Here is a 13,910-nt window from a genome sequence, read left to right as displayed (position 1 = left end):
TACAGAACATTGATAACTCTAAGGGCTTTTAGTATCACGTTATGTGTGACCCCTTCCCAGAATGACATCTTGCCATCCTCCAAAATGGGATGGTAGGCTTTGCCCAAACATACAGCTTCACAGCTGACATCCAAGGAAGAGGACTAGGCTGAAGGGGAAAAGCACAAGCCCAAAGCTGGAACACACAGCTCAGACACAGGGTCACAGTACTGACTATCTGGGAAAGCCATCCAAAAGGGAGATGGAGAACGAAGCAGGTCTGTAGAGGCAAGCACCCAGTGTGGGAAATACTCCTGGTTGCACTGAAGTTAGTAAATACAGGCTTTGCCAGAGTAGCTTTGTTCTGAACATTTTTAAGGAGCCCATTTGTTCGGTGCCAATCAGGAACAAAACTGCTTATTTCCAGGTTCACTCAAAGGTGAAGCAGTTGCAGCTGGTAAGAGAACAGGATACTTTTTGTGACTGTATTATGAAGCTTCTTCCCTTCAAATTCCACCTCTCAAACATCTTTTGTGGCCAGTGGAGGCCATATTAATGCTGAGTAAATGTGCTGTCCCTGGCAATCTGCCCCAGACACAAGTCATTACAATACCAACCTTTTCGAGACCTTTTTAATCTTGCAACTTGTCATCAAGACCATTCCCTCCAGCCATTATAAAGCCTATTTTAACAGGTGTGTTATTGCAAAGGAAAAGCAGCTCACAGCTTTCAGTTAGACTGCAATAAGCAGAGAGAAGGAGACTGTTTCCATTTGGATGGGTTACCATGCAAAGCTGACTTACTGATTAATAGATCTTCTGCAGAAGAAAATGAAGTTATTTCAAGCCACTGTCAAAACCTGCAGCCTTCTTAGGTGCAAATAAAATTAAGGGATACAATGTCCTTTGCTAATGTCTTCTGAAAAGCCCTCCCTGTATTCAGCTGTGGCTTGCCTGACATTGTACTTTCTTTATCAGAAAGATCTGTCAAGATGAAGTGATCCACAGCAGAAAAATTACTATAGCACACATGAAATAAGTATTTACACCCTTAAACTAAAGATGGGGCTTTTGACAGCCGACTGAAGTAATGGATAAGAAAAAAAACAAGCTTAGGGAAAACAGAATCATCTCCACTTCCAATTTAAAAGACCTCTCTGGTTTTGAGACACTATCCCATCCATTAGCGCCCTGCTGAGGAAAAGTAACGACGTATCAGATACAGCACTTTAAGGCTTACAATATACCCATAAGGCTGTAAACCAAAAACTTGAACCGTGAAAGCTTATTTGAAATTCAGCCTATGATATGTGCCACCTGAATTTAGTAGCAAAAAGTCCAACTAAATCATGTCTCCTCCACCAAAACAAAGAGAAAAGAGCAAAATTTGTGCAATCCCAATTTTCAGCACTTTTTGAGCAGGTGACACCCCATAATACAAAGCACAGCATGATGGGCCCTACTGTATTACTTGAAAATAACCCTGCATGGAATTGAAGCTAACTGTCCATCCCCAGCACAGCTACCTTGTTAGGTTCCGAGATTGCTTTTCCAACAGCCAGTGTGTCCATCTGTAGAACACTAATATTCCCTGACTTGCAGGGAATAACTATAATCTAAGGAGTGACTCAGGCTTTTAATGCAAGCAGTAATTTTCTGATTATAAACCTCTTTTCCGGCCATTCTTTAGGCACATTCATCCTGACCATGCCATTTATCTATGTTTGCATTACCCTTCTTTGTTCTTCTTCTGCATCAGCAAACAGCTTGCGGATGTTGGCCTCGGACTCGCCCACATATTTATTGAGGATTTCTGGACCATTGACCACCTTTGGTTCTCTGGCATTCAGCATCTTGCCAATCTGTCTCGCCATAAGTGTTTTACCACAGCCTGGAGGTCCATACAAGAGGATGCCTTTCACATGCTTGCAGCCTAGAACAAGAGAGAACATGTTTAGAAAGCAGGCTTATGATGGAAAGAGCAGTATAGGGAAGAGGGAATTGCTGCTTACAGTAGTGCTATTACAGGGATCAGGCTGCAACGTACATTAGTCTTAACCCTACTCAGGTTCACTGCCTTTATCAGTGAAATTCAAACAGAATTGCCAAGTTGGGTCAGAATCATTCCAATGATGTGGCAAGGGCCAGGAAAAATACCTTGCAGAAGAGCACAAATGCTCTTGCATGCATTAAGCACACAAAGTTAACAGCTAAGGACTGAAAGCCTGAATTATAACTTCTGGTTAGGAATCCAAAGCAATAAAGACCACTTGGTAAACATGTGAATAACTTTTCAGTTCAACAAAACCCAACTCTAGGGATGCTGAGGGGCTGCAGACACTTCTTTTATATCACCATATGCCCTGAATACCAAGCCAAGATGTACCAGCAATTTAGGAAAGGCATACACTGCACCTGGTTGGTTTCTCTCTTCCAGAGGAAGAAGTGCCTACAAAGGAAGCCTTTCTTCACAGAAGAGCTTCAACTGAGTTTAATTTTCATATCCATAAGGAAAACAAAGCATGAGACCCTCACAGTTACTCAACAGACTGGGAGCTCCCAGTGTAGACATGGATCAAAAACATTAATCTGACTCTTGAAAGAGAAAACAAGAAGTATCATCTAATAATGGCCTAACTTCTTACCCCTGTATTGGGCTTTGATGAGTTCCCTTCAATACACCTAGTTATAATTGCAAGTTCATAGGAGAAATACTGAGAAAACAAAAAGGCTTCTAAGAATCACTAGAACCATCAGCCCCAAAAGCCTGACCTGTAACCGGGAAGACCTGAAGCATTCATGCAAATAACAGGACTTTGAACACTGTGCAGGAGCACTGGCATTTAAATTCTCTTCTCTAGGGAAACAGAGGAACCTATCTGAAGATAAAACCCCACCTATTTTGTTTCAAGAAAATTTACCTAAACCTTAGAAATCTCGAGGTGTTAATTGTCTGAGGTAGAAAGCAAGACCTTCATCAGTAGAAACTGTTTCATGCTGTAGATGACATTCACAATGCATTCATTTTACACCATATTCTTGCAGCCTTTGTTAAGGTTGCAAACCACCCAACAAGAGTCCTGCAGTGCTTAAGACACACATTAAAAGCAAAGCCCAACAAAGTAGCAGAGTGAAGGCACAGAGCTCAGCCTTAGAGGAAGCAAGTTCAGTTTCTACCATCATCAAAAGTTCAGCGAGCTTGGGCACAGGGAGTTATTTGTCACCACATAGAACGACTTCCTTTCTGGTTTCTGGCTTGTCTCAGCTATGTGGTAAGTTCACCCCACACAAGAATCCTCACAACTACACACACCTCACAGCAACCTTTTGCCTTTAAAGTACTTTAATCCTGTATTAACTTACCAATACTCAACTGTGATTTCATTTACTCCTGAATATTACAGCAATAAAGAATTAACTTCAATCTAAATAACTGCTCAACACGCAACAACTTCTATTACCCATATGCGCTGCTCGCTTTCTCTTTCAGGCTGTCTGTACACTGGCATGAAGATTCATGAGAACATTGCTATGAGGAGGGCAAAGTCCCACAGAGCACTAGTGCTGCATTGAATGAGCACAGGAATAAAGCTGAAGGGTTTTTCTGGGCTTCTCTGCAGATAAAAAATTTACTACAAAAGATAAAATTCAAGAGCTTCAGCTAAGAAGAATTCCTTAGTCAACGTTCAGGCATCTACGAGTCAAGTACATAAACACCATGGACTGTCAGTAAAGATGAATTTCGCACAGGAACGACTGAGGCGTAGATAAATTAAAAGCTCTTCCTGTCAAATCAATGTCACGAAAGGTATTGTTAACGTGTTTCGTGAGGGAACATGATCACCTCTGTAGCCAAACAGCACAAAGCAGGATTTCGATGATGAGTGATGCTTTGAAGGGAAATCCCAAGCAAACTGATGCTCAGACAGCTCTGCTGAGCTCAACCAGAGAGGCTATCAAAAGGCTACTGGCAAGTCAGGGCACATGTATGCAAACAGGCCTGGGAGCATCCAGAGAGAGGCAGGGAAATTGTGCCGTAGAGGATTAGTTTTCTCTAGTATGCTTTCAAAGAAGAAACACAAAGCACAGTCTGGTTCTACTTTTTTTTCCCTAGTTCTCCTACAATCCACACTCTCTCTTCTAGAAGGACGTACAACCTAGTTATAGCCACTAGAAGTTTCTCTTTTACAGCCCCCAAAACCTGAGCTTCTTGAAAAGCTCCAATATTCCCTTCCTCTACCTGAGCTAACATAGCTTTCGCAAAGGGCTATGGCTGTCTCGTGCCCCACATTGGGAGCGTATAGAAAGTAAAAGGCAAAGCAGCAGTTCCAGCAGGAGCACCCTGGCCTTCGGATAAACTTGCTTAGAAAGCTTCTTAGGATGTTTACCCTCTTCCTATTCAAATTTGCTTACCATGAGAGAGCATCATCTCTTACCTAATAAAGGACAGAAGCTGTTGGAGGAAGAAAAAAGAAAGCAAGCTGGTCAAAGGCTGGCTTCTGCTTCAGCTGCCTGCCCAAGCCCTCAGCTGTACTCTAATGCCATTTGCTATTCACCCCTCCAGAGCACAAATACCAGCTCTGGGGCCCAGCAGGTACCCAGAGACAACTCAACATGTACCAAATCATACCCTGATAAGCTCAGCCAATGCTGGGTATTTCACACGCAGGCTTTAGTTCCCCCACATCTGAACATCAAGGACATTACTGACCATCTGCTCCACGACTTGGTTGCCACTGAATGAGCAACACTGAGAGCTGGGTCTTAGCCGGGTGGCAGAACATTCCTGAAACCAAGGCAATTAGTTCCTCTTCCAATAAAATTGCCACTAGGCACTACAGCAGAGATTTCCCTGCAGAGCTGCCTTTACCTGCCTAAGTAAGTTCTAAACACAAGCAGGACTTTGTTAAAATAGGCAGGTGATGACAAACTACAAATGTGATGTCTCAGATCACAGTGGGATCCTGGGCACCACAAAGGAATTTTGATTAAGTTTATCTCCCTTTTGCTGTTTTCACCAATGCAGCCCAAATGTCAATACTATTATGAGAATCTTCTAAACACAAATGATTAGCAGTGCAGACATCTCCAACTCCTTCAGCTTACCTTTAGGCCTCCAAATCAAAGGTCATTCCTGTAATGTGATACTTAATGATGAAATTTAATGACGTACCGTTAGAGGCTGAATAAGTATGTTAACAGGAACTAAAATACACCAACATGGGAAACATTCTGCACAAAACATTAGGGAAAAAATCATAAAACCTGGTAAGAATGGGAAAGTTACTTGTGTTACCAAGAGAAGTCAAATGCTATTTTGAACCAGAACGTCACTTACCCAAAGACAAGATCAAGTTTATTTGTTCAGCTCTCACTAGTCACTTCTTTGGAGAGATCAGAAGAATGTTTTAGTGTAACAGGGGTTTTCTCCTTGGGAGTGTAATTCCCCTTTTAATTAAAATCAAAGCATTCTGGTGTGATTGTATCATTGAGATGAACCTATTGGGGAAACTGCAGGGATGTGAAGTACCGATCCTGCACACATCAGGGAGAGATGCTTATCTCTGCACATTCATCTTCAAGCAGGTTTGAGTCAGATCAGGGTTCCCAGACTTCACCTGCCACACAGGCAAAATTTCCCCCAAAATATAGCTGATTGGGATTTTCCCCTCCTCTCATCCTGTAAACCCAGAACTACTCCAGCCTCCAGTTAATCTTCCTGTTGGATTTATGTACTACTGACAAGTAGCAAGACTCAAGTAACTTGTTTGTGTTTTTAATTCAAAGCTGAGACAGGGCAAAGGCTACACCTAAACCAGAAGGGTTTATTTTAAAAGGACTCTCAATAGCCAGTTTCTTGATCTATCAAATCGTTTGTCACTGCAAAGAGAAGACAACCAAGTCAGGAAGGTCTTCCTATAGCTTTCTCAGCATACTTGGTTTAGCTGTGAGAAGTTTAATGCACGCATATATAAGGAGATAATAACTAGATTTATGACAATGGCAGGACATTTATCAATTTCTGATGGAATTTGATAAAAATGAAAATAAATCAGCTTTAGAGAAGCTCCCAACGGAATGCCTTTGGCTACACAAACAAAATCAGGACTCGCAGAAAAGGGGATTCTGATAAGAGCATCTACCAAAAAAAATCATCTTTAAAAGAAGCCATCACTGTAGCAGAAGAGTAAATGCCTCTGCCTCTTAATAGAGAAGCTACAAGAACACAGCTACTTTAAGATGAAGATTATGCAGAGCTGTTGAATGGATTGCTGAACACAGCAGCTGATGTTTACAGGCATTTCCCACCTGGATGTTAATAGCCATAAATCTCACCAGCCTTTTCTCCTTTTTGGAATAAAGCTGGATCACTTCTGTCTACTTAGAAAGTCCACACGGTGTAATTTGTAAATGCCTTATGGAACACTTACCCACAGAGCATTACAGCATAAACAAGTATCAACATAACAAGGTGACTGGGATGTCTCAAAGCCTGGTTTTCCAGCTGGACTAAAACTGTGGTTGCCAAGTGGTGATGTTGCCTGCTAACTAACACCACAACTGCAGCCAGGTGAAGTAAGAGCAAAAGTCTTCTCAGTATCTGACTACGGCCACCAACACAGAAATTCCTTGCAGCACACTTGGTGTGAAGCCCCTTCCCTTCCTCCCAAGCCTGCCATCTGAGACCTCCACATTTCCAACTTCCTGTGTCAAAAGAGCAAACATTGTTCTTTCCTGGCCATGCACAGTTTTGAAGTCCTCTCTCTCTTATCTCTCACACCGGTCTCTTCCCAAGGTTGAAGATCTTCAAGCCAATCCACAGCTTTTCTGGTCCAACCACCATGATGACTTCCTCCAAAGTGCTTCCAGTTTTACTGCATCCTTTCTGATACAAAGGCCAAGACTGCATTCAGCAATTCAGTATGTGAACAGATTACAGATTTACACAGTGAGCCCAGCAGTCCTCCACAAAGAAAGTACACACAGAGGTCTTTAGATACGTGGAGGAAGAGTTAAGTGACCAGATTCAGCCTCACTGGCCACAGGGAACCATGTGCTTCAGTGTGAGTAAAGCACTTCATTTTATCACCACCTCAGGAGGAAGCATTGATACACCTCTCAATTAAGAAAAGCTAACAAAAGAAAACACTAACTTCAGACTACCCTGCTCTTGTGAGACCTCACCTGGAGCACTGTGTGCAGTTCTGGGGTCCTCAACATAAAGAGGACATGGAACTGTACAAGTCCAGAGGAGGCCACGAGGATGATCAGGGGCTGGAGCAGCTCCTGTATGAAGACAGGCTGAGGAAGTTGGGGCTGTTCAGCCTGGAGAAGAGAAGCTGCGTGGAGACCTCAGAGCAGCTTCCAGTGTCTGAAGGGGGCCTACAGGGATGCTGGGAAGGGACTCTTCATTAGGGACTGTAGTGACAGGACAAGGGGTAACGGGTTAAAACTGAAACAGGGGAAGTTTAGATTGGATATAAGAAGGAAATTCTTCCCTGTGAGGGTGGTGAGGCACTGGAATGGGTTGCCCAGGGAGGTTGTGAATGCTCCATCCCTGGCAGTGTTCAAGGCCAGGTTGGACAGAGCCTTGGGTGCCATGGTTTAGTGTGAGGTGTCCCTGCCCATGGCAGGGGGGATGGAACTGGATGATCTTAAGGTCCTTTCCAACCCGAACTATTCTCTGGTTCTATGAAGACTTCATGTGTTATGCGGCAGCTATTATGAAGATCACTAACAAAAGGGCAGGAATAGGAAATAGGAGCAGGAAAAGAACAAGACCCAGCCCTCAAGCATATTAGATATCTGCAGATTACCTGGACATGAACTTCACCCAAGAGCACTCAAGAGTAGGTGAAATCATCTCAAAGTCACTGAGACTTGGACAGGGTGGGGGAAACACTGGGGGGAAGAAAGTGAATGTCATCCATAATGTTATAAAGGGAAAAGGAAGGGAGGCAGGGGCTTGGACTAAATCTTGAGAGATCCCTTTCAGTCTGAACTATTTATTGATTGTGTGATCTGGTCTTATCACTACCTTAATTACTGGAAAATTCTGGCACAATATCTCTTAAAACAGGTAGAAAAAAACAAGGATACAAGAAACAGCCAAAAGGAATTTCTTAGATCAGCCTGAGACAACTTCCCTCTAGGAAAGGGTAGGAGGTTACACACAGAGGGGTTGAAACTAGATGATCTTCAGGTCCTTTCCAACCCTAACCATTCTATGATCCTATGAGGAAACAAAGCAATAGAAGGAGATTTAGACTTTCATAAAGATATAAACAGGTCTTATAAATCTTCATAAGCATGTAGGAAACACGTAAGCTGAATGAAAAACACAAAGTTAACGGAAAAAAACCCTACAAACTTTAAAGTACAACAAGAAAGGATCCAGCCCAAATTTACTGGTATGCAGTGCTTTTACTAATAGCCTGGAAGACGGAAGAGAATACACTTATTGCATTTGCACATTACAAAACCAAGATCTACAAATAAACTGATGGGCAGGATTAAATTCACTTAAAACCGATGTAACTTGATGCACCAGTTTCTAAATTGGGGTAGGAATAATTACATGCATGTTGCAAAACTGAAAAATCACCCTCCTGAGGGTTATAAAGAGGCATATATACTGAGGCACAGGCAAAAGCCACCAACTGAGCTGGAACTGGTGAGCACTTCAACTACTGTGCCCTGTTTTGGTCATCACACTTCTAAGCAGTGAAGAAATGACCAAGGGAACAGAAGCAACAACGACTGGTGATCCAGAGGTTATGAGAATGGTTTAAGAATCTCAGATCTCAGCCTTGAGAATAATGAAGAGAAACACCAACAGGCAAGTACATAAAAGCCTCCTCCAAAAGCATAACAGAAATAAGCAATGCATGAACTGCTGCAAGGCTGAGAACAGGCACCTGAAAACTGCTGATGGTGAAGATGCTGGAAGCAGTGCAATAGGCCTCCTTGGGACGCTCTGCCATTCCTGTCACCCCAGTTACAGGTTAGACATGTCTGACACCCATTCTTTCATTAAAATGATCCTATTTTAAGAACAGGCTGCATGAGATCCTTTCCATTATTATTCCTCTCTTATAATATCCGAGTACTTCAAGAACATTAATGTATCCATTTTTAAGGCAGCTTAAAAGACAAGCCTCCACCTCACAGGCAGAATCCAAGGAAGAAAATAATACCTGACTACCTGCTAATGTGAATGCTCATCTTGTGTTTTGTCTATACTTCATTTTTATACAGTGATCTGTACTCAAAAATACAGAGCTCTGAAACCAACTGATCCCAAGAGGTCAGAGGACATGTTACAAAGGCTATGAGGAAACAGAAATCACCTTGGAGAAGTCTGACTTAACCTACTTAGCGATGGTAACAGGAGAGGGTGGGGAATTTGGGCTCTTTCTGGTTCTATTTCAGTCTTTTAAGAGGACTGTATCACCAAAGATTTCTATACCTGTTAATGAACTGTAACAACATGTACATCCAGAATCTGCTTTTTCAGTGGCCTTTACAACAATTAATGTGCCACAAATCAGGAAAATCACTTCCCAGCTGAAAGTGCCCTGCAAGTGTAAAGTTCCTTCCGTCAAAGTATCACTGCTGGGGAGGCCTCAGAGGGCACTAAGACAGAAGAGCCCCTTTTGTTTCAAGACACCTTCCTCAATCCTCATCCAGATTTATTTATTTCCATTTTTGCTGGGAAAAGCGTGGGTATGGAAAAGTAAATTGCCCCTTAGGCAGCAGGGAGCTATGGCAAGGTTTAATGACCAGCTGAAGCTGAGCTAAGGCTTCTTTTCTTGGATAAACCAAAGATTGTAGCATCAGAGTAGCATTTACACCCTTGGATGATACGGTTAACTACTGTTGCTTTATATGCTCCAAACCCAGCACATTCCTTGGAAGTCAAATACACCACACACAAATTGTAAGTAATCTCTGAGGGGTCTATAGAGCCTCTATGTAGTTACGGGACAGAAATATTTATTGCATTTGGCATGGGAGTTGCAGTCTGTGAGCACTGGGCAAAACCCAGCTCTGGGTGAGCACTAGAGCACCAGATAGCAAGCAAATTCCTTCTTTTCCTTTCCCAATAAATTACACACAAAGGTGAACAGCTGTCACACTGACATTTCAGATCTGAAATATAGTTGAGAGCAAGTTATAACTAAGGCAAAGCAAATGAATGTCAGAAAGCTTTGTTTTTTCGCATTTCAGATAAGCTCTTTAGCCCTGGGGTTCATCACAGAGCTGAGAGCTCTGCTGGGAGCCTACCTTCTTACCAGAAAAATGCTGCTTTGTGGAGTATGTGTGTAAACACGCACACGTAAGGGTCTGCGTATTTATATAAATACTATGGCACACCTTTAATTCATTGCCCAGGGTAATCAAAATACAAGTGGTCCTTCAGAGAATCTTTGTCTTCCTGTATTAAGCAACACCAATTAAGAGGAGGAACCATCTGAGCAGCACACCCTGCAAAGCAGCTCCACAACCTGCAGTCAGCAAGGATTCCAACCTTCTCCAGAGGTACCTGGTGGAGATGTAGGTCCTCCATGGCAAAGGCAGCCGCTGCACATCACCCCCAAGGAGCACCCAGCTGACAGGTTAGTTCAGCTAATGATAATACCAAGGGAACGCAATCGTAGTCTGACACATGACTGCTTATTGTACTGCCAGACTGCACACAGCCAGGGAAGCTGAACAGGAGAAGCTACCACCAAATCAGAGAACCACCGAACGGTTTGGGTTGGAAGTGACCTTAGAGATCACCTAATTCCAACCCTGCTACGGAAAATGAAAACAAGCTCTAATTGTCTCTAATCTACTCACATTTCCTCATCACAGCCCACTGACACTGATGAGAATTACCAAAGTGTACATCTTTTACCTTAACATATGGTCACACCTAAGAACTCTGTACTGCAGCCATGAATATACACGATAACTGCTTCAAAAGGTAAGAATATTTCAAGTCAGGGATGCTGCTCTTTCCAAAGGCCAGCTGTCAGCAGCATTTCTGTACTGGGCACAACAGAATATCTAGGTAAAAGCTTTTCTTTCCACAGCCAACACCATTTCTCTCATTTCCTCTCTCTGCATATATATTTAACAAATTTAAGTATTTGATACTGTCAAGCAGAAAGAAGTTATGACTTGCTCACAGCTGCAAAAACCCAGTAACCCAAGATCAGACCCCAGAAAACCTTTGCTATCAGATGGATGTGAAGTGAAGAGGCAGGAGAGAATTGTGCACCAGTTGGGCTTGGCCTGCAGGGTTTCTCCAGGGTTTCTCCTCAGGTGTTCAAATCACCAAGAAAAGATCTAATTCACTTCACAGGGAAGTTTAACATCGCTTCCACGAGCACTGGAGACAGCCACACACAAACAGGACCCATCTTCTGATGAAAATCAGCTTTGTAATCAAAAGCTCAATTGCTTCATTTGTGGGGAGAGGGAAGGGGGATCAAGAAACATAAACATACACAGGAATTACACAGCTACAGGTTCCAAGTTTAAATATGAACCCACAGAGATTATATTCAGAGAACAAGGACCAGCTATAACAGCCCCAGCCACTTTATGGGACAAAATAAGACACCTGCAGCTGCATACTGCTTACTACATATCAAAACCAGCACCATTTAGGCACCTGCCAGCACATGTTTACAAAGTCATGGGACTGCCTTTCCTTCCCCCAGCCCTCCCCCTCAAAAAGTTATATTTAGAACCTGAGCTTTTATTTCACAAACCCCAAGGCATGCCACAGCTTGTGCATCCTCTCCAGCACTTCAAATCTGACCAAGCATAGGTCACACAAGATGCTCTATTTCCCGGGTGAGAAGGACACAGGTTTACAACGCAACTGGACACATAATCCAGGACAACAGATACTTAATATATAGAGCAGCATCAGTAAGACAGAATCTCCTTTGACCTATATAGACAGCTCAGTAGGTCAGGAATAGGAGCATTCAGTCTCACTGCTACAAATAAATGCAGCATCCAAAAGAATTTCAGTTCCAACAGGAAAGTATTCCCTTAAACCATGTATCTCATTCATTCAGTGTTGAGTATTCATGTTGTTTCTTTGTCCCCTTCTCTAGCCAAGCAACAAGAAACACATTCAGCAGCAAGAGGGGAAGAACAGGCATTGTCAGTCTACTAGATCCCTAAGAAACTGCTATGTTATAGCATCATAAAGCTGTTAGTTGATACCCAGTCTTTACAAACCAGAAGTAGGCTGTATCCTGTAACCCAGCCATATTTCTCTGGATTACACTCACCCATTTGCTCCACAATTTCAGGTGGAAAAACTCGAGAAGCAAAAGCTCGCCGGAAAATATCGGAGAATTCTTTGTCCAGGCCCCCAATGCCCATTTTCTCAAAGTTCCAGTCAGGGTTGATGATAGACTGGCGGTTCTCCTTGGTCTTTGATTTACCTGCAAAACCAAGAAATCAGTCCAAACCCAGAGCACAGCAGAATAAAGCAAACAGAAGTACAAACACAAAAACAGTTCTACCAGGTCGGACCCACGTCCAGCTAACTTGAAGTCTGGTCCTAGCAGATGTTAGCCAGGAGGATGCACTACGACAAAGATGCAAGGGCAGTACACCAGAGACTCCTGCTTAGTCAGTCAACTATTTTCCCAGCCTTCCAACTGTCCACTTCAGGGCTTTCACAAGCCAGGTGTTGCTCCTCTATATTTAAGGATCCATGGTAAGTTTCTCTGCCACAAATTCACCTAGGTGCCCTTGGAGCCATGTAAACTTGGAACCCAGAGTGCCTTACAGCATCTCACCATGCCTGCCACTGTCTGCATAACCAAACACCTCCTTTCATGTTTCTGAACCAGCTCCTACCAGATTCATTTCATGTCTCCCAAGTCCTGTATCTGAAAAGGCAGTAACTAATTCTAGAATGGTTTGGGTTGAAGGGACCTTAAAGCTCATCCAGTCCCAACCCCTGCCATGGGCAGGGACACCTTCCACCAGATCAGCTTGCTCCAAACCCCTGTGTCCAACCTGGCCTTGAACACTGCCAGGGATGGGGCAGCCACAATTTCTCTAAATAGTATCAGCCTCCACTCTCTTTCAGGCTACCTGGGATGATACCAGCTTTGTCCTGTGTCCTCCTCTGTCATGCCTTTTGCAGGCAGAGCAGTCCTCACTTGTTCTTCCTTCCCTATGCAGCAGCTGCTCCACACTTGCACACCCTTGCTCCCCTTTCAGTCTCCTCTATTTCTACTACATTCTTTGACAGACAGGAACTGCATGCACTGGGCTTATTGTAAATTAAATGCAAGTACAAAACTATATTCTGCTTTGTTCATGTTCTTTTATTAATCATGAGTAATAATTCTTGACAACAGGGCTCAGGCTGCTACTGAGCATGGGTCCAGCATCTCCTTGAAACTATCAGACCTGGGATCTTGGCCCAAAACAGCAATCATTTTTGACCGAGGTTACGAGTGTTTTTCCTCCCACACATCCCTTTATATTTATTTATATTGAATTCCCTCTGCCATCTGATTTCTTAGTCACCAAGATCCATAAGAGCAAGCTTTGTCACCTCATTACTCACTCTCTTTTCCAGTTTATTCAATAATTATAAGGAAAAGCAAAGGCCCCAGCACAGATTCATGCTGAACTCCACTGGCCCTGGCTATTTACTTCTACCCTTTCATCACTCATCTACTCATGCCAGGACCTTCTCTCTTACAGATCTTTGTTCAGATTCTTTTTAAAGAAACTTTGATAAAGAACTGTGCTGGAACAGCCTTGCAAAACAAGCAGCCTATGCCAACCCTTATGCCCGGGCCTTCTGATTTCCATAATGAACTCTGGTGAGACCATGAAGCAGGGCTGACCTTCTCAGTGTAGCACCTTCAGACAGGTATTCACAAGTTAAATTCTTTA

The 13,910-nt window shown here is 43.0% G+C and overlaps 1 protein-coding gene across 2 annotated transcripts in view; it reads right to left on the bottom strand.

Moving 5' to 3' along the window:
* The window catches only part of NSF (N-ethylmaleimide sensitive factor, vesicle fusing ATPase), a 50,898-nt gene that overhangs the window by 21,932 nt on the left and 15,056 nt on the right, over positions 1-13,910 (bottom strand). For both annotated transcript variants that reach the window (XM_062631813.1, XM_062631812.1), the window contains exons 7-8: positions 12,278-12,433; positions 1,712-1,911 (exon numbers count right to left, since the gene is read on the bottom strand). In XM_062631813.1, coding sequence (XP_062487797.1) covers positions 1,712-1,911; positions 12,278-12,433 — 356 coding nt within the window. The remainder of the gene's footprint in view (positions 1-1,711; positions 1,912-12,277; positions 12,434-13,910) is intronic.

This window comes from Pezoporus occidentalis, unplaced genomic scaffold (assembly GCF_034315485.1).
Source record: "Pezoporus occidentalis ecotype Australia unplaced genomic scaffold, CSIRO_AGI_Poc_V1 ctg375, whole genome shotgun sequence".
Classification (NCBI taxonomy): domain Eukaryota; kingdom Metazoa; phylum Chordata; class Aves; order Psittaciformes; family Psittacidae; genus Pezoporus; species Pezoporus occidentalis.
Note: the sequence above shows the minus strand (reverse complement) of the source record. Positions and strands in the feature narration are given on the sequence as shown.